General features: G+C 48.8%; 1 protein-coding gene across 1 annotated transcript; it reads left to right on the top strand.

The window, feature by feature from the left end:
- The first annotated feature begins 313 nt into the window (after positions 1-313).
- Positions 314-20,169, top strand: EPB42 (erythrocyte membrane protein band 4.2). The gene is made up of 14 exons (XM_046651662.1): positions 314-323; positions 1,609-1,785; positions 3,083-3,328; positions 6,243-6,361; positions 7,245-7,349; positions 8,277-8,454; positions 8,981-9,119; positions 9,415-9,518; positions 10,534-10,788; positions 11,895-12,189; positions 13,322-13,345; positions 15,483-15,624; positions 16,765-16,898; positions 18,777-20,169. Exons 1-14 carry the CDS (start codon positions 314-316, stop codon positions 18,991-18,993), a joined length of 2,145 nt encoding a protein of 714 aa, XP_046507618.1. The 3' UTR covers positions 18,994-20,169.
- Positions 20,170-20,704: the final 535 nt, after the last annotated feature.

Below are 20,704 nucleotides of genomic sequence, written 5' to 3'. Positions count from 1 at the left end.
TCCCCCATCCCACCCCCCACTGCAGCCTGCCAGGCACACCTCTGCTTGGGCCTCCTGGCACAAGAGATAAAATGAAAAAGGGTAACTCCCAGCAGCTGGTCTGAGATACCAGCGGGGAGGGAGTAGGAGAGAAGAAACAGGTGCGGGAGCTCACAGGAAAAGCAGACACAAACTCCACCATTTACAGATTCTTAAGCCAACAAAAGTACCTCCATCATTTTCTACCTGGAAGACAGGTTCAGAGAGGGAGCCCAGAGCAACAGTTCAAGACAGGCATTTCCTGTGATCAAGAGGACAGAAGCAGCCTGCAGCCATGGGACAGGGTAAGCGAAGCCAGCACTCCACGGGGCTTACAGGACTGTCAGTAGCTCCGCCATCATTGTGAGTTTTCATTAAAAGAAGCAGGATGATGGTGGTGTGACTATAGAGTGTGAGGGTGTGGTAAATGGGTGCTGGTGATGGTGGAGTGACTATGGTGGGGGGTGGTAGCGGGTGTTGATAGTGGTGAAGGTGATGGTGGTAGGGCTATGATGGGAAGATAGCAAATGGGTGCTGCTGATGATGGAGGGGCTATGGCGTGTAGGGGGTGGTAGCAGGTCCTGGTGCTGGTGGAGGTGACGGCAGTGGGGCTATGGTGGGGAGAGGTAGTGGGTGATGTCGTGGTGGTACTGGTAGTGGAGCTATGGAGTGACAATAGGGTAGGTTGTTGGTGGTCATAGTTGTGGTGATGGTGGTAGGATGGTGATGGAGTTTAACATGGATTTATATGCTTATCCAAGGAAACATGACTGTTCTCACTGGCTTGTGATACCCTGGGAAAACATGAGGGTGTGATAGCCTCAAGGCTGAATGGGAGAGAAGGGGAGGTAGGAGACGGAGAACCCAACCAAAAGGGGCAGAGGCAGACATAAAGCAAGAAAATAGGCAGAACTGGAGGGTCTCTGCCTGGGTCTGTTAGAACATTTACAAGCCTCGTCGTAAATTCTCAGTGTAAAATGAGAATCGCCTGATACACGATCATAACAGTCTAGGACCCGCTCCTTGTAGAGTTTTCCTGGGCTGCACGGTGCGGGGGCTCAGTGAGCCTTTAGGTGAAAGAGCCACATATGATCTCGAGTGAGCTGGTTCTGAACTCCGGGCCTCACTCTTCTCATCTATAAAACAAGAGATTTGGACTCAGTGACTGCAAAACCAGCTCTAAAAATTACGATTGTGTTCCAAGGAAAAATGAGTAAGGGTGAGCAAAATTCTGGATTTTATTCATTGTTTTTGGATTGGGGCCAGAAAAGGAGGTCAACAATGAGAACGAGCACTGTTCTCATTAACAATAGTAGTCTCATTTATTGGGACTTACTATGTATCTGACACTGTGCTACTTGTATTATATATATCACTTCATTTAATCTCCCCAACCCTGCAAGTACGGATGATTATTCTAAGGAAGAGGAAACTGAGGCTCAGAGTGGTTAAGTTCCTCGCCTGAGGTGGCACAGCTAAGTAAGTTGAGCCAAGGATTTGAACCTTGGTCTCTCTGACTCCAGAGTCTCTGCTTTTACCTACGCTGTCACATTTACCTAGTCTCCATGATTTCTCTCGTTTCCACAATAGCCCTAGGAATCGAGTGCTGCGACTTTCAGACAGCAAGAAACAATGAGAAGCACCATACCAAGGCCATTAGCTCCCAGCACCTCATCGTGAGGAGGGGGCAGCCCTTCACCATCAGCCTGCACTTCTGGACTCCAATCCACAAATTTCCGAAGAATGTGGCCCTCATTGCACAAACTGGTAAGTGGGGCAGGCCTAGACCCCTTTGACAACAGGGACGGGGGGTTCTCTCTCCAGCGCTCCCTCAAGGAGCTTAACGAGCAAATGAACCACACGGCACCTGGGCCTCAAGGAGTCCTGCCCACCCGGCAGGGCTATTGTGAGGAGCTAATGTGGATGGTAGTCCCCCTTCTCCGCAGCGGATCCGTTCCGAGACCTCCAGTTGATGCCTGAAACCACAGATAATTTGGAAGCCTATATGTATGTACCACGTTTTTTCCTGTGCATACATACCTACCTATGATAAAGTTTAATTTATAAATTAGTAAGAGATTAACAACAACTGATAATAAAATAGATGTTCATATAGAACATATATGTTCTATAACATATTATAACAAAATACAGTAATAAAAGTTATAAATGTGCCTCTCTCTCTCAAATATCTTATTGTGCTGGACTCACCCTTCTTGTGAGGATGTGAGGAGACACAGTGCCCACACAATGAGATGAAGGGAGGCGGAGGACGTAGGTGCTGGGATGGAGCTTTAGGCTACTATTGATCTGACGATTCGTCAGAAGGAGAATCATAGAACCACGGTGATGTGGATGGTTGGATGTCAGGAGCAGACCATGTCGATGGTTGGGGATCCAACAAAGGGATGATTCACGTCCTGGGTGGGACACAGCGGGACAGAGATTTCATCAAGCTACTCAGAACGGCATACAATTTAAAATTCATGAATTGTTTATTTCTGGAATTTTCCATTTAATATTTTCAGACCACAGTTGACTGAGGGTAGCTGCAACGGCGGAAAGCAAAACCATGGCTACGGGGGAACTACTGTACAATAAATAGTGTTTATTATGATTCAGAAGCTGTTCAGCAGGATTATCACTAAGTGGTTCCTTTTAGTTGCAAATATAACATGAGTTTTGTAGAAAAGCCTGAATGGGAGTTAATCTAGGCTAAATATAACATTTAATTGCTACTGTTTATCCAATCCGTACTACATGTCAGATATCGGGCCAAGTGCTTTACACGCAATATCTCGTTGAGACCTCCCATTGGCCTTACGAAGCAGATATTATTACTAAGCCCGTTTTACAGACTATGTTCCTTTTCTAGATGTAGGGCTGTGAGTCTGAGAGCCTGTGCTCTCTCATTGCTCTTTAGTGTCTCCCATTACGGGATGGGCTGTTTTCATTTCCCCCCAAAACCAATTTGTACCTTCTCCCACTTTGTGATACTTGACTTTATTACTCTGAGTTGTGACCAAGAGATCCAAACGACCAATTCATCTCTGTGTGACTACAGGTGAGCAGCCTTCCAAGGCCAAGGGGACCCAAGCCATACTCCCGATTTCCAGTCCCATTCCCCGTCCGGGAGACCCGAAGGGGTGGAATGCAGAGGTGGAGGAGAAAGAGGCCCAGTCCTGGGTCATCTCTGTGACTACGCCCGCAGACGCTGTCATTGGCAACTATTTGCTCCTGCTGCAGGTCTCAGGCAGGAAGCAACACCTCCTGGGCAAGTTCACACTGCTCTTTAACCCCTGGGGTCAAGGTGAGTGTGGATCTGGGCCAGCCCGGGCTGCAAAGGGAGCTAGGGCACAGCTCTGGCAGGAAGCACCTGCCCAGGCCCCCCGCAGACAGCTCACACTGAGGGCGGCATCAGTGCTCGGTTATTGTGTTACCTTCTCCCCCAGTGAATGGCCTCTCAGACTCAGGGTCCTATCTTGGTGTCACCCCTGGCAGAAGAAGCCTGAGTCTTCCCACTGAAAGCAAAGGCTTGTCTCACCACCAAACCCTGGTGCTGGCTCAGGCTATTTGCTCAGAGGAATTGAGACTCCCTGAGACGACCCTAGGAGAATTGCACTTTGTTGCAACAGTACAAGGGCCGAGAACTGGAAAGTGCTTGGGGAATGGAGGTGACCCGAGTGGACAGGCTTCTCTGTTTCCTCCCTGGGCCCCCATAGTCTATCTCCAGGGTGAATCTAGGTTTTGTGGGACCTGAGGTTTATATACTTTGGAAGACCCTCTTTAAGAAAAAGAATATATAATTTTGAATTGCTAAGGTCCCTCCCAGGGCCTAAAGGGGTCTATGCTAGTGAGGGGCCCAAAGCTTCATCAGCTTCACAGTCAATCTGCCCTATTTTGCTCTCGCTTCTCTTCACTTGTTTGTTCTATTCTTACTACGGACTGCTGGGTCACCTCCACATTGGCCCATCTAAATCTCTGCCTGACGTCGCAAACTAAACAGCCATCTTCCTGTAGCTCAGCAGCCTATGGGTGGGCTTTCCTGGGGTCAGGTGACCTCCTGCGCCCAACACCAACTCTGGCAAAGCTCAGCCCAGGCAGTTGGGGCTATTTCATCTGGAAAAAGCCATCAGACATGGTTGATGTGCCCCAAACAGCAGCCAACAGGGCATCCCCTCTTTCTTCCCATTCTGAAGATTCCCTTTTAAATCTGCCACCACCCACCTTGGTCCTTTGGGCTCCCCGAAGGGTCGTTTGGTGGCTTGGAAAACATTTTCTCCCAGCTTTCCTGTCCTTGCTGCTCCAGACAACAAGCACAAGGGCCTTTTCCTTTCAAGAGTTTCACTACCAGCCTAAAGGGGCCCCATTACAAGGCAGGGCTGGGACATGAGAGGCAACATGGGGCAGTAGAAGAAACCTGCCCCATTTCCTGGGGCCCCTGTCCCTGGACCCTATCCCTGACTCCTTTTCTATGTGGTGCCCAAACCCCAGAGGGCTCCTTCTCTCCATTTCTCTTGCCCAGAGTGGCGTTCTCCCATCCTCCCTCCTTCAGGTGGCCCTGCCTGTCTTCACTTCAGGCCCTTCTTTCCTGCTCCAAGGGGGTGGGCAGGTGGAATAATAGATGGGAACTAATGTCCACTCAGGTGCCCCTGCCCCACGTGGATTCAAGGCCCCTTCAGCTGGAGGAGGCCCAATGACTCTCCACACACTGACGGAAAGACCCTCAAGCCATTTCCCTCCAAAGCTGAGGCTTTAGTGCCCCCCCCTCTTTGCTGACTCTGAGCCCGCATCCAGAGCTGGGCCCTGGCAGCCCGAGCAAACACACAGCAAAGACAGTTCTGGGACAGTGGTCGGTTCAGAGGGAACCCACAGTCTCGACTCCATGCCGGGATTCCTGCTCTGTGCTTGGCTTCTAGGCGCCTGCCTAGGGAAGTCCTCTCCACGGGAGTGTGTGTAGAGGTGCCTTTCCGGGCAGGAGTGAGTTATTGGCTCTGCTCATCTAGGAGACGATTAAGAGATTTTCAGAGATGATCTGGGACTCTGTCTCAGCATACTTGGAGATGGGGCCCTCCTGGACTCAAAAGGAAATTTTGTGTCCTATAATGAAAGTCAGAGTCCTATTCATAAGCCAGAAACTTTATAAAAGGGGGCTGTACCCAAGTGGAGAAGAGGAGTTGGTGCTACCTGTGCTCTGATGAAGTGCTTCCCAGAGTTGTGCGGAACGTGGGGCCAACCACATCAGTCTGAAGGGATTTCCAAAGAAGTGACGTCCTGCTGACTTCATAGAGGGTACTCAGGATGGAGGGGCAGGGGTCGAGGGCAACTTGGGCACAGGATTCTGTGATTTTAGGCCCCAGGTTTTTCAGAACTTTCTGATTTGTAATATCCTATCCTTCTGTTGCTCTGAGTACCCTCTTCCCAGCTGGATGCCTGGGGGGATGGTTTGGAAGTCCTTTTCTCTTTCTAGTCCCCAGGAATCACTCTAGCCACCCCTTAGTCCACCCCCAGCACCAGGTGCAGAGAGAGACACTTGGCAAGCAGAGTAGATCCCCCCACTGCTCCCAGCTCCCCAGAGTGGGTGACAGCCTCCTTAACGCCCTTATCCTCCTCATGATCTCCAGCCTGACCCTTGGATGAGGACAGCAGGAGAGGCTGGAAGTCCTAGGCCCACCAGGACGCCCCCAGGGTGGAAAGCCAGTGTTCCAGCTCCTACTTCGCGCAGCCCCACTGCTCCTTCTGGCCCTGTCTTGCCAAACGCTCTTCTTCCCTTCTGCTCACCCTTATCAACCTACATTTGATTGGTTTTTCTGAAACACCTTTTTTTTTTGGAGGTGAACTTGTGGGAGAGACGTGACAGGTCCGCTGGAAAGCTCCCTAGGCTGTTGCCAAATTCTCTTGAGCACATCACACTCTGGCTGCACATGTCATTGGCAACCAGTAGGCTTTTTACATTGGCTTGTTCCCATAGCCACGGCTGACCATGAAGGCCAAACCTTGGCTGACCAAGGAACTCTGACCCCTCTCCCTGCTCTCCACCAGAGAGGAGGCTGGGTCCTGGTGGGGACAGTGAAAAGAGGGAGTTCCTCCTCAGTCCTCATCAGGCCCAGAGCTGAAGGGAAGGCCTCCAGCCAAACCTGACCTGAGCAGGGAGGGCAGAGGCCCGGATGTGGAGGGCAGGCCTGGCACCCCACACGCCCTCAGCCCTATCTGCTTCTCACCAGAGGACGCTGTGTTCCTGGAGAATGAGGCTCAACGCAGTGAGTACTTGTTGAACCAGAATGGCCTCATCTACCTGGGCACGGCTGACTGCATCCAGGAAGAGTCTTGGGACTTTGGCCAGGTACGGGGGCCTCCAGGGAAGGAGAGGGGACGGTGGTTACCCCATAACCTTCAGTATTCAGGCTAGACAGAGCTGGCAGGTCCAAAAGCCCCTGGTCTTGAGGCCATTTCTTTAGGCCATTCCAGCCACATGGTGCCTCTCTTTCCTCAGGACCACATCAGACCATCCTCCACAGCTTCCAGAGTTATCTTCTTAAAGGCCATGCAAGCCAAACCTCTGTTAAATCCCCACCGTCTACAAGATAAAGGCCAAACCCCTTGGCTTGACACACAAGGCCCTTCACAGCCAGGCCACTTCTTTCCTCTCCACGAGAGCCAGCCACGCTCCAGTGCCTCAACATCCCCTGCACGTACAAGCTGAATGCTCCCTCTGCCAGGAACACCTTCCCCTCTTTATGCCCTGGAAAACTCCTCCCCATATTTTAAGACCCTCTGATAGCCTTCCTCAGCCCCCAAAGGCAGAGTGGCTCTCTCCTCTGTGCGCTCTGCTCTGGGTTGGTACCTTTCCCAGAACTCTGGCCCCATGGCTGGGATCTGTAGTCTAAGCAGCTGCATGTCCACACCAATCCTAACTGTGCGCTCCTCAAGAGCAGAGCTGCCTTGGTGTCCTCCACACGCAGAGCAGCGCTGACAGCAGCGGTAGCAATGCTCTAACTGGAAAAAGGTGGAAATGGAAGGAAGCAGCACAGTCCTGGTCCTCCAGAGCTTATACCCTATCGGGAGAGTCAGACAACACCACAGGCAAAGGACTGGACTGCCTGGGCGTAGGGGGACAACGAGGCATGGGAGGAAGGAGTGGAACCTGAGTCTGGGAGAAGGATGAGGTGACAGGGGCTGTCTTGTGGGATGGAGACCCTTCACCCATCCCTGTGTGGTCCTTACAGTTCGAGAGGGATGTCTTTGACCTGAGCCTGGCCTTACTGAGTGAGGACAAGCAAGTGGAGCAGTGGGGCAACCCCGTGCATGTGGCCTGCATTTTGGGCTCCATGGTGAGTGAGAGGCAGGGGAAGGGGAGTCCAGAGTGGGAGGAGAGGAGACGGGAACCCTCTGACAGAGGTGTCCACCACTATGCCCTGGAAATCTTCAAATCACAAATGAGCCCCTCCTCCCAGGGCGTGGGAGACGGTTCCTGGAGAAGGGTCAGAGTGAGGAGGGGAGGACAATAGCATCCACAGGGGAGGGAAAAGCAAAATCAGGTATCGTCTCTCAGGACACAAGCCAGCTGAGGACTAAAAGTGGCCTGGATTTCCTCAGAGCACCCCTCCCTCCCCGGCCTCCTCCCAGCCCCCACCCCCAGCCCAACCTGGAGGCTTAAGTCCCCGGGAAGGAGAAGGAGGGTCCATCTGACCCAGGGTTTGCTGCAAAGGTGGTCATACGGATTTGTTTTTATTTCTAAATTATTCCTAAGACTACTCAGACCATGCAGGTAGCATGGTGCTTTCCCGTTGGCCCTAAAAGTCCTTTATAATGTGTTCCCCATTTCTTCTGGACTCCCCTCTGAAGAGGTGGTGAGAGACAAGCCCAGACTGTGAAGAAGAGGAAGCTTGGGCTAAGCGGGCCTCAGGCCCCAGGTGCAAACACCCTCAAAGGAATCAGGGCCAGGCCAGCAAAGGAGCAATGAAACCAGCCCCCAGCGAGGGGCAGCTTGTGGCTCAAACTTTCTTTGCCAGTGGGTCTACAAACTCCTGGCTTCTGAAGGACTTGTTAAAAGGAGGATTCCTGAGCCCCACCCCTAGAGATTATAACCCAGTGGCCTAGGGTGGAGCACAGGAACATGCAGATTTAACAAGTTCCAGGTGATTCTGATGCAGGTGGTCCCTCCCCAGGTTAGAGAACAGTGATGAACCCTCCTTACCTACCCCCAGGAGCTGTCCTGTCCTGGGACGCACATAACATCCACACATTTCCCCAAACAGCTGCATGCTCATAAGGAGAGGAGTGTGCTGCCCATCCCGCAGACCCAGGATGCCCATGAAGAGGCCTTGAGGAACAAGCGCCGGGGCAGCGTGCCCATCCTGCGACAGTGGCTCACGGGCCAAGGGCGGCCTGTGTATGATGGTCAGGCCTGGGTGTTGGCCGCTGTTGCTTGCACAGGTAAACACCAGCTTGCCTGCTGTACCCACAGGTCACTTTGGCTACTGTACAGAGTGTCTGCCCTGCCTCTTGGGTTGCCCCATGGCCCCTCATGTGGGAGGGTCATCTCCAAAAGCAGGCAGACCTCCCTCCCCTCAACACACACACCAGCTTCTGCTCCTTTTTCTCTCAGCAAAGTAGGGCCCATCTGGCAAACTCTGCTCTCAAACTCACTTTCTCCCCAAAACTGCCCCTGCCCCTGCCCCAGTAGAGCAATGCCCCCGTGCCCTGTTGTATATTCTGCAAGCCTGCCCCTGCTGGATGCTCTGCCTGCTGTGTAACCTGTTTGTACCTCATTTCTTGGCCTGTATATGAGCTGTGACTGGCTGTCACTTCTAACTTCCTGGTGCCCATGCCCCACCTCTTTCCACAGAGTCACTGGGTATTTAAGACAGTGCCTGTCCAGAGGAGACACTGAAAACGCTAGCTGTATACCCCCCACCCCAGGCCTCTCTGTCGTCCTCTGACTCTGCCCCCTTCCACGCAGTGCTGCGATGCCTGGGAATCCCTGCCCGCGTCGTTACTACTTTCAACTCAGCCCAGGGCACCCATGGGAGCCTGCTCATAGATGAATACTACAATGAGGAGGGGTTTCAGAACGGAGAAGGCCAGAGAGGCAGAATCTGGTGAGAAGCCCAAGGGGGATGAGGCCTCAGACCTGGAAGGGCTCCAGACAGGTGTGGTATGAACCATGGGAACCCCCACACTCCAAGTGGCCCTGGCACTGACAGTAGGCCTTCAAGATTCTTGGAGGCAGGACACTGGTGGTCGGCCGTGGTGTGCATGCCCCTTCCTGGGACTGTTGTAGTCACTATTATGCAGTGTTTTCCCATCCCCATGGCAACAATGACTCTACCGTTTCTAGAACCTCTTCAGGACTGCTTTTTTTCCCACGTGAATTATTCCCTTTGCTACCTTCAGGATCTTCCAGACTTCCACGGAGTGCTGGATGACCCGGCCTGCTTTGGGCCAGGATTATGGTGGATGGCAGATTCTGTACCCAAGAGCTCCTAATAAAGTTGGAGGTAAAGCCTGGGGGTGGGCCTAGGCTGCACAGAGCTGCATGAGCTGAAGGAGTCCCTTAGAGTGGAAACAGGAGCAGGTGGTCCAAAGGGGGTCTGCATCCCCTAAAACGGGAGAAGCAGAAGGAATGACAGTGGCCAGCAGAATGCTGACCTGACGCCAGCAGGCTCAAGGGAACAAAGGTCAGCCATCTTGGCCACAAGGCTGTGGGGAGACCAGCCCCACTGCAAAGCAATAGGCAAGAGAGCTAAGTCTCCATGAAGGGCAGATAGTCTTAAGATATAGCTGGTGGATGTGCTGGGTCCAGGGGCTTGTAGGGTGCGACTCCTCAAGTTCTGGATATGGATAAAGAAGGTATCAGGATAGGTTCAAGCTCAGAGAAGGAATCTTCAGGAGCCATAAAAGGATGGCTCTTCCCTTCCCAGAAACAAAACAGTCTTACATGGGGCCAGCCTGGTGGTGCAGTGGTTAAGTGCACACATTCCGCTTTGGCGGCCCCGGGTTTGCTGGTTCGGATCCTAGGTGTGGACATGGCACTGCTTGGCAAAAGCCATGCTGTGGTAGGCATCCCACATATAAAGTAGAGGAAGATGGGCGTGGATCTTAGCTTAGGACCAGTATTCCTCAGCAAAAAGAGGAGGATTGGCAGTAGTTAGCTCAGGGCTAATCTTCCTCAAAAAACAAAAACAAAAAAACAGTCTTACAGAGCCTGGCACATCACCAGTGCTCAGTAAAGGTAACCTATTCCTTTCATATCTGTAGTCAAGCTGTGTACTATGTTCCTCTGAGGTTCTACCTGCCCACTTCCTGAGAGAGCTTCTGCTACAGACCATGACCAAAAAGTATTGTCACTAAATATCTGTAATACCCTCTCAGAAACTGTCTGGTGCCCACCTCTGACCTTGATCCAGGGGGAGGGAAAATAGGGTACAGGATGGGGACTGAGGTTGTGCAGCTCTGACCCAAGCAGAGGTCTTGGTGTGCCTCCTCTTGCTCAATGACCTATCTTTCCCTCAGTCCTGGGGCCCTGTGATCTGGTCCCAATCAGAGCAGTCAAGGAGGGGACACTGGAACTGACCCCGGAGCTGACCCCTGCGGTATCAGATCTTTTTGCCACTGTAAACGCCTCGTGCGTGGTCTGGAAGTGCCGTAAGGATGGGACACTGGAGCTGACCGCCTCTAGCACTAAGTATGTTGGGAACAACATCAGCACCAAGGGTGTGGGCGTTGACCGCTGTGAGGACATCACTCAGAACTACAAATATCCTGAAGGTACTGGGCAGCAGAGGGCCCCAGCTTCTCAGCACCTGAAACAGCAAAAGAGGGCAAGGGATGAGCCAGACAGATGCAGGCCACAGAGAGCTGCAGTCCTTTCCCCAGCATACAAAACAGACTTTCTCCACCTCGTTTGACACTATTGACATTTAGGGCCAGATAACTCTTTGTTGTGAGGAGCTGCGCCTTATAAGACACGTAGCAGCATTCTTGGCCTCTATTTCCCAGATGCAGCACCCACCCCCACACCACCACCACCAGTTGTGACAACCAAAAATGTCTCCAGACATTTCCGAATGTCCCCTGGGAGGGAAAATTGCCCCCATTTGAGAACCACTGCTATAAAACAACACACTTAATACCAAACCCGGCTGCCAGAAGCTGTTCTTCCTCTCCTCCTCTTGTCCAAGGCCCTCCGACCTGTTCCTCTCTCCATATTAGTTAATGGCACCACCGTCCACCTATTTGTCCAAACAAGAAGGCTTGCACTCTCCTTGAGTCGTCCCCCATCACAGCCCCACATTACTCTTACACCCGTCTCCTCATCTCCTTCCCCACTGCCCACAGGTGACCCAGGGCCTCATCATCTCTTCCTGCCGTATTGCAACAGCCTCCTAACTGGACCCCCTGCCTCCAGTCTCTTCATCATTATTCCCTTTCCAACTTTCAGTTTCCAGAATGAACTCTCAAAGACACAAATGTAATTATGTTACTCCCTCGCTCCAGAATATTCTATGGCCCCCATTGCCCTTGGAATAAGTCCAAACTCCTTCACTTGGGAAGATTCAAGTCCCTGCAAAACTGTCCTCAGAGACAGTGTGACTTGTCCAAAAGCTTGCTCTCCTGCCGTTCAAGGCACAAATTCATAACACTTAAAGAAGAACTTGGTCCTTGAGTGACTTGGAAGAGACACGCTGTATCTGTAGGGATCTGCCTAACACAGGCCTCTTTTTTTTAGCTAAATATGGCCTTAGAGGTGTGCAAAGCTCTTGTGATTTTGAGATTTGAGCAGCAGTGAGTAGATGCATTTTAATCCTGGGCTTTTATTAGAAGGGTCTATCCCTGCTGGGTAAGAGGCCTGCTTGCTTTCTTCCATTCTTCAGGGTCTCCTCAAGAAAAAGAGGTGCTGGAGAGAGTCCAGAAAGAGAGAATGAAACATGCGAAAGACAATGGCATGCATCCTCCCAGTCTTGAGTCTGCCGATCCTTTGTACCTGTTCTTGGAAGCACCCAGTTTCCTACTTGTGGGAGGGGATGCTGTGTTCTCTGTGACCCTGGTTAACCCCAGTGACCAGGAGAAGACGGTGCAGCTGTCAGTTGCGGTGCAGGCGGTGTACTACAACGGCATCCTTGCTGCTGAACTCTGGAGGAAGAAGCAATTCCTTACGCTCACTGCCAAGTCGGGTAACTGTCTATGGCCCCACCAGACACCCCACACACCGAACTCCCACTCTGGGCAGGCAGCACCTATACAGCACTCCCTGCAGGTCTGAAGAGATAGCTTCTAGCCTCTGGTGTTCTCTTTCTCTCAGTCATATTTATTGAGCTTCCCACAGAAAAACTTCTCCCAAGTCCAACTGCAGTCAGATAAGTAAACAGACCATGGTAGCAGTGTAAGTGTTTGATAAGGTAAACACCATACAATGACAGGGCAGCACTTGCCCAGGCTGGAGCAGGCTGCCCCCAAGTAAATCAGACTGCACTAGGTCTTAAGCGATGAGCAGGACAGCGATGGATAGAAAAGTGAGTCACAGGCCTTCCAGGCAGCAGGAACAACATGTGCACAGCTTCCTCCTCCTCCCTGAGATTCTTATTTAATCAGTCTGGGATGGGGTCCAGGCACTGGGGTTTTTTAAAGCTCCTTATGCCATCCTAGGGTTGAAATTCCCTGGACTAAAGCAGTTGTTCTCAAACTTTGCTGCACATCAGAATCACCTGGAGAAGTTTGATGCACCCCAGACCAATTAAATCAGAAACTCCACAGTTGGACACAAACATCAAAAAATTTGTAAATTCCTTGGGTAATTCCAGTGGGCTGGCAGGAAAGAATCAGTGGAATAGAGCTTGTCTACATTGTTGCAACAACCTCCTAACCTGCCGCTCGCCTCCATGCTCTCCACTATGTTCCCTTTCCAAAGGCGGGAAGCATGGAGTTGGGGGAGTGGTGTGAGAGCTGGCCTGGGTCAGATCATGAAGGGGCTTGTACACAATGCTAAGGAGTTTGAGCTTTATTCTCTGGGCAATGGGGAACTGGTGAAATGTTTTAACCAGTGGAGTCAAGGTGATCAGAAATTCATTTTAAAAAAAGAACTTTTGGTGGAATGGAATGGAAGGGGTCATATTAGAGTAGTGGTTCTCAACCTTCGCTGCACATTGAATGACCTGGAGAACTTTAAAAATACTGATGCCTGGGCCTCACCACCAGAGTCTGATATAATTGATTTGGGGAATGGCCTGGCACTGGGATTGTTTCATAAAGCTCCCCATATTATTCTAATATGCAGCTAAGGTTGAGAACCACTGGATTAGAGGTTGGAAGGTTTTGTAACAATCAAGTCAAGAAATGAAGGACAAACTAAACTAGCAGCCCTTCGAATGAAGACATATTAAGGAGGTGGGATAGACTAGGTTTGTGAGTATGTATATGGGGGAAGGGTGTTGCTTCCAGTTTGGGTGAGCCTCTAGACTAGGGAAAATGGGGAAGAGCAGGTTGTGGCAGAAAGATGAGTTCTGTTTGTGACATATTGGGTTTGAAAGCCCGTGAGACTTCCAAGCAGAGATGGCCAGTAGGCAGCTGGAAACCTAAACCTAATATTCAGGATAAAGGCTGGCCAGAAGACCAAACGTGGGAATCCCAGCAGAGAGTGGGCAGCCAAGGCTCAGAGCATTGATGAGCTCACAGGGATGAGGGAAGGACTGTGAGAAGACAGAGGGTAAGGAGGGAACCCAGGGCAGCACCAGCATGTAGGGGGCAGTAGGGGAGAGAGCAGAAGTAAGGGAGTTGGAGAAGTCAGAGAGAGGAAGAAGGCAGCCAGCAAGGTCAGCAACGAGGCCAGGAGATGTCAAGGCTGAAAAGCTCCCTTTAACAGAGTGGTCTTACTGAGAAGCAATAGCAAATGCCAGCTTCCTGGGGTTTAAATGGATTGAGGGTTGAGGATGTGAGACAAGATGTGCAGTCCTTCCTGGAAGAATGGATGGAAACAGAAGAGAGGCTGTGTGGTAGTTAGCCAGGATCATTGGGTAGAGGGAGGGTGTTTGTTTTTTTTCTTTTAAGGTAAGAGAGAGTGGAATCTGCTTACAAGCAGAGGAAAATATAGGCAGTCTCTGACTTACAATGGTTTGGCTTAGATTTTTCGACTTTACTATGGTGCAGTGCAAAAGCAATATGCAGTCAATAGAAACCACACTTCCAATTTTGAATTGCGATTTTTCCTGGGCTAGTGATATGCAGTTTGATCCTCTCTGGTGATGCTGGGCAGTGGCAGTGAGCCACAGCTCCCAGCCAGCCTCGCGATCACGAGGGTAAACAATGATACACTTAGAACCATGCTGTTTTTCACTTTCAGTACAGTATGCAATAAATTACATGAGATATTCAACGCTTTATTAGAAAATAGGCTGTGTGTTAGATGATTTTGCCCGACTGTAGGCTGATGTAAGTGTTCTGAGCATGTTTAAGAGAAGCTAGGTTAAGCTATGATGTTCAGTAGGTTAGGTGTATTAAATGCATTTTCAACTTACGATATTGTCAACTTATGATGGGTTTGTCAGGACGTAACCCCATCGTAAGTCAAGGAATATCTGTAATCGGCAGAGAGATAAAGACTGAAGCTTCAGGAGAGATGGGTTACAACTGATGGTACAACCCTTGAGGAAATGAGAATGAACTAGAATAATTACAGCTCACATTTATTGAGCACTTATTCTTGGCAAAAATGGAGTTAAGTGTTCTGTATGCATTATCTCATTATCTTCACAACAGCCTTATAAGGCAGGAACCACTATTATCCCCAGTTTACAGATAAGGAGACCGAGACACAGAGAGGTTAAATGATTTGTCCAAAGGTACACAGCTAGGCAGTGGTGGGGTCAGGATGAGGCACAGATTTAAAAAGGAGAGCACTGAACTTGAGCTGGAGGAACACCTCATCCTCCTGGCAGGGAGAAGGGACAGTGACAGCAGGGGTAGAAATCTACATCTATAGGTTTGGAATGGGAACATGATTCAGAGGATTCCTCAAGGATGAAAGATGGCTTCATTTTCTCTGTAAAAGGCAAAGAGAAGCACAGAGTGGGAAGAAATAAGGTAAGCATATATTCAGCAACGACTGTCTGGCAGGGTCTGAGTTAAGCACTTCATTTGCAGTATCTCATTTAACCCAAGCCATCCCACCACGTTGGTGTTATTATTCAACAAAGAAACTGAAGCCCAAAGAGCTTAACTTGTTCTGGGGGACCTTTCCACAACCCCACTGAGGTGGTCTGTCAAGAGTGTTAGTGGAGGCAGTGATGGTGGTGAGGGGTGAGTTCAAATTTGAAATTGCTGAGAGATAAAGCATCTCTCTAGCTTCAGTGAGATCCTGACTCCTTTGCATTGTGTGTGTAACTATTGCTTGTTTCCAGGGCACACCCTCTCACCCCTTTGCACTGACTCCACCTGTCATATGTTTCAGTTGAGAAAGTCAGCACCAGCCTGTCCTCTTCCTATTTTGAGCGAAGACCACCGGGGAACAGCTTTCTCAGACTCACCACCACAGCAACGCACTCCGAGTCCAGCCTTAGCTGCTTTGCTCAGGAAGACATTCTCGTTCGGAGACCACACCTTACCATCGAGGTAGGCACCAGTGCTTCCTGGAACTGCTCTCGCTTGCTACTACCGACGTCCCCATTTCAGGAGGAATCAGAGCCCCTCAAGCTTCAGAGCAGGTGACCATGCTGCAGGATTACCAGAAAATGCTAGGTTAAGGGCTCCTTCTCTTAAAAGAGAAGCTTTCTTACATATGCTATTAAGGTTTAAATTTTCCAACTTCTTTAGTTGGTTAAGTAAAGTTTTCTAAAATCAGGGCCTTCCAAGTTACTGCCTCCATACTTATAAAAATAATAATAGCCTATGTTTATTTAGCACTTTATACATATGCCAACATATTTTCTCCTCATTTATTTGTTTTAATACAAAAGCTCTGTGAGGTGGAATTTTTTCCATTATTCAGATGAGGAAACAGTCCTAGAGAACAACATGCCCAAGATCATAAAAACGGGATGTTTTAGAGGCTTATAGCTCTTGGTCCTGTCCTCTTTCCACGTGTCTACCCCAACCAAAATAAATGCAATCTGGTCCCTGCCCTCAATGAGATTATAGTCGGGTAAAGGAGACACATCGTTCGGTCTTCTATACAAGTGCTTTAACAGAGGTACAAAGTCACTATGCAATAAGTGAAGTAAAGAGGATTCATTCCAGCTGACGGGTTTGAGGAAGACTTCATGGGGGAGGTAGCATTTATGCTGGACCTTGAAAAAGGGGTAGGTTTTCAGTGCAAAGCTGGGGGAAGGCCATTGTGGGCAGAAGACTGAGCAAAGAGGCTGAAAGGAAAGGAGCCTGAGGGGTACGCTGGGGATGGGAAAGTGCCTGACCTGGCAGGGATGTCTTTTGGACAAGGGAAGAACAGATGAGGCTGGAGAGATAGTGGGGTCAGACCATGAAGGGCTCTGAATGCCAAGTGAAGCTAAAACCCTCCAAGGTTTCTAAGCAGAGGAGAGGCACAGTCAGAGATGGTCAGTGGTGGATCAAGGGTGAGAGTAAATGCAGGAAGATGAGGTAGAGGGGTAAAGAAGTCAGCTGTGGAGTTTGGGTGAGAATGGCAGAGGTAGAAGAGTAACTGAGGAGGGTACAAGGAGGGTGCCAGGGGGGCGGGGCGAGGAGTGACTGCGGCTCTGTGCTCTTGGCATCTGCTCCAGGTTTTGCCTCTTCCCACAGATGCCAAAGACAGTAAAGCAGCACCAACCTCTTACGGCCTTGGTTAGCATCCATAACACCCTACATGCTCCCATGAAGGACTGTGTGGTCTCCATCTATGGAAGGAGGCTCATTCACAAAGAGAGGAGCTACAGGTAAGAGACCACAAGCCTCTCATCCCACTGAAACATCTCAACTGCTCAGAAAGGCAGGGACCCAAGATTAATGACTGACTTTTTGCCATGTCCATAGAGACAGAGCAAATACCCCCCGAAGCTGAACTAAAGGATTAGGGCCTCTCTCATCCTGGGGCCACCATGTCTACAGGGGTATGGGAGTGAGGGAGGCTGTGTACCCCTTGGGCACCCACCTGACCCTGGTTGCTGGCCTGGTGATGTAGGAAGATCGTGGGTATTGCTGGTGACTGCAGGCGAGGAGGTTAGGGCTGGGGACTGGAGACTATCACAGGGAGTGTGGTCTGCCTCTCCGTGCAGCCAGAGAGCTGCATTCTACTAATGACCACTACAATACAGAATTTTGTTTGAATATTCGTTTTTATTCCTATTCCCTACTCCCATTCCCACCACCACCCTTCATATCCTCGTTAGTAAGTGTATCCTTTCATTAGTAAGATGTGTACTGTTACATCATGAGCTGTATTTTTAACTTATATAAATGATGTTATGTCTAATTCTTTTTCCTACTTTTCATTCAGAACTGTTTTTAAGGTTCATCCACATATATCAAGTCCACTGCTTCTGCTACATGATATTACACCGTGCACGTCCCCCACTTCCTACCACTCCACTCCACAGTGACGGGCACCCACATTGCCTCCAACTTTCAGACACCACAAATACTGTTGCAATGAACAGCCTCACACATGTCTCTTTATGTACTTGTTTGAAACTCTGGCGGGAGAGGGAGGATATATATGTCCAGGAATAGAATTGCTGAGTCACAGGACATGACCAGGTCTGAGCAGGTACTATCAGATTTGTTTACAGAATGGCTGCAGGAGTCTGCACTCCCTCCAGCAGTTCATGACAGTTTCTTTGCTCCTTCCATTCCTCCACTCTTGGCAATACCCAGCTTTCTTTCTTTTTTCCAAACGACATAAGGTAGTATCTCACTGGTGTTTTAATTTGTAAATCTTCATATGTTTATTAGCCTTTTCCATTTCCTTCTCTGTAAAGTTTGTTCCTGTCTTCACCCACTTTTCTTTCGGTATTCCTGACTTTTTTCCTTGTTGATTGGTAGGAGTTCCCTGTATAGTCTAGGTATTAGTTCCTTGTTGGTTTTAGATGTTGCAAGTATCTTCTTTCATTCTCTCTCCTTCTCTCATGTCCACTGCATCCTTCGGTGAACACACAGTGTACAGGTTAGAGTGCACAATGTCTATTCCTACCATCCCCGAGGTCCCTGACAGGTTGTCTGGTTTTTGAGCCACTGCCTCAGACTCATGAAATGCAATGCATCATTCTTGTCAATAAGTTAAGAGGAAGGACTGCCAACATTTAACCAGACTTTTGTGGTCTCCCAGATCAATTATGGGGCAAAGCTCCTCAAAGGAAATCTGCACCATTCCCTCAGTCACCATAAGAAGGTCCACAGGCAGGCTAAGGGTTGCTGAAAGGGCTCCGAACACCATCTATTGACATAGTGACATCTTCCCAATATGTCTGCTGTACCACTGCACTTTGCAATGTGAGGGTTCCAAACCTATAGCTTTTGCAAACATACCCAGTATTATTACCTAGGTGGGACCAGACTGAAGTCACAGGTGATAAAAGAAACAAGAGATGCAGCTTGGAAGCCCTTAGAATAGGATGTTTCTCTTCTCAACCACGCAATTGCCCACCGCAGGGGGGCTACTGTCTTCCCCTGAAAGCCGCCTCTGTTTTAACAGCAAGGTACTTGTATGTTTATTTCTTCACAGTCTGCCTCTTCACGTAGGGAAGGATCGAGTCACTGGGGCTAGCAAAGCAATGAACCTAGGACGGAACTACCACCTGCCTTTTCCTATATTTCAGATTAGATGCGGTGTGGCCTGGAGATACCTCGTACACCCAATTCCGGTTCACACCAACGCAGGTGGGGCTCCAGATGCTCACTGTGGAAATGGACTGCGATGTGTTCCAGAACCTAACCAACTACAGAAGTGTCGAGGTGGTAGCCCCGGAACTTCCAGCTGAAATTCCCAGCTCTACTGTCACTCTCCCCAACCACCCCTTTGAATCTACCATTTAAAACCGAACGTGCTGGGAAGGGAAACTTTGCTTATCAGACAAATGAATCTCCATTCAGTTTGAGCAGAAGATGGACCAAGAACAAAACTAGATTCCCAGAAATCAACTGGAAAGACATTCGCTTCTGTCACCCCAGATTAAGGGAGTCGTGAAGACTAGTTATCTTAGAATAGAAACTACTGGGCTTGAGGGACAAAAGGAAACCTTTGAAAAGGTACTCAGATAAGTACATTCAGATTTTTGGGGTTTGGGGTTTTTCATAACCATTTTACTGCTCACTAACACATTCACTAACTTACAGGTAAGGAAAAGAATCTAACATTTAAATCATTCTTATACTTCTGATGAAGTGGGACAATAATAGCTAAAAATGGAATAGTTAGGTAATCCTAAGATGACACTGATTGGTGCTATCCCTAACCATTATCCTTAAAGATCCAAAGATGACAGAACAAAGTTATAAAATATACAACATAGAACCTGAGGACAGAAGGATCTTCTAGATTCAGCTTCACATAAGTCTTTACTAGAGTTCTGTATTCATTAGGCATCCCACAATTAAAGTCTGATGTTAATAACATGCATTTGGTCCAGTAGAGAAATAGGAAAATTATTAAATACTTAGAAAATAAGCCCTATAAGAAGAGAGAGAAGAACTAGACTCCTTTTGTACAAAGTTGTGATTTTTTTTGTTTATAATATTGTTTTGCTTTGTCGCTCTCTCAGTTTGATTTTAGTTCCTTCTCTTTATGACGCCTGTTAAAAGTACCGAATGGCACCTTACAAAAGTAAATTAAAACTCTTGACTTAAGGAATTTCAACCCCAAGTACACACGAGTCTCTCAAAAGAATGGCTGCTGTTGCTGATTATATCTAAAGAGACTGTGGGGACATGAGAAGGGCAGATGTGATGAATGACACCTAAACAAGGACAAGGGCTGGCATGAGAGGTTGTGGAGACCTGCAGTCCATGCATAAGGCCCAACTCAGGTCACCAGAATATACATCATACAGGTGTACTTCGCTTTCCAATATGTGATCTTCCAGACTGATGCAAAAATATACTGAAGTGGCAATGGTTTCACAAAAGCATTAACTGAAGAGGCCCTTAAAATTATATAAACTTGGGAGCTGACCCCGTGGCTGAGTGGTTAAGTTCGCGCGCTCCATTTCAGCGGCCCAGGGTTTTGCCAGTTGGGATCGTGGGTGTGGACATGGCACTGCTCATCGAGCCATGCTGAGGCAGCATCCCACACACCACAACCAGAAGGATCCACAACTAAAAATACACAACTATGCACCAGGGGGCTTTGGGAGAAAAATAAAATCTTTAAAAAAAATTATATAAACTCTCTTAGACATTTACCATTTTTTGATTTATAAAAATTGTGTATCTAAATTTGAGACAGATGTAACATATAACAGAGAACAACAATACAGGTATGTACAAGAAAAAAAAATCTGTTCAATAAGGTGGACAAACCTAACAAATGAGCTCAATACCAAAAAATAATTTTAGAGGCATGGAGTAACCTGGAATAATATTCAGAAGGACTTAAGAATACTGATCTTATATAATATGCTGAAGTACTAACAGGGCCTTTGGAGTCATTTTCTCTAAATAAATTAAAATCAAATGTTTTTGTTCTAAATATACTTCTGATCAAATCAGCTCTTTAGACCTATAAACTCAAATGAAAGCAATGTTTTAG

The sequence above is a fragment of the Equus quagga genome, chromosome 2, assembly GCF_021613505.1.
Source record: "Equus quagga isolate Etosha38 chromosome 2, UCLA_HA_Equagga_1.0, whole genome shotgun sequence".
Taxonomy (NCBI): Eukaryota; Metazoa; Chordata; class Mammalia; order Perissodactyla; family Equidae; genus Equus; species Equus quagga.
Note: the sequence above shows the minus strand (reverse complement) of the source record. Positions and strands in the feature narration are given on the sequence as shown.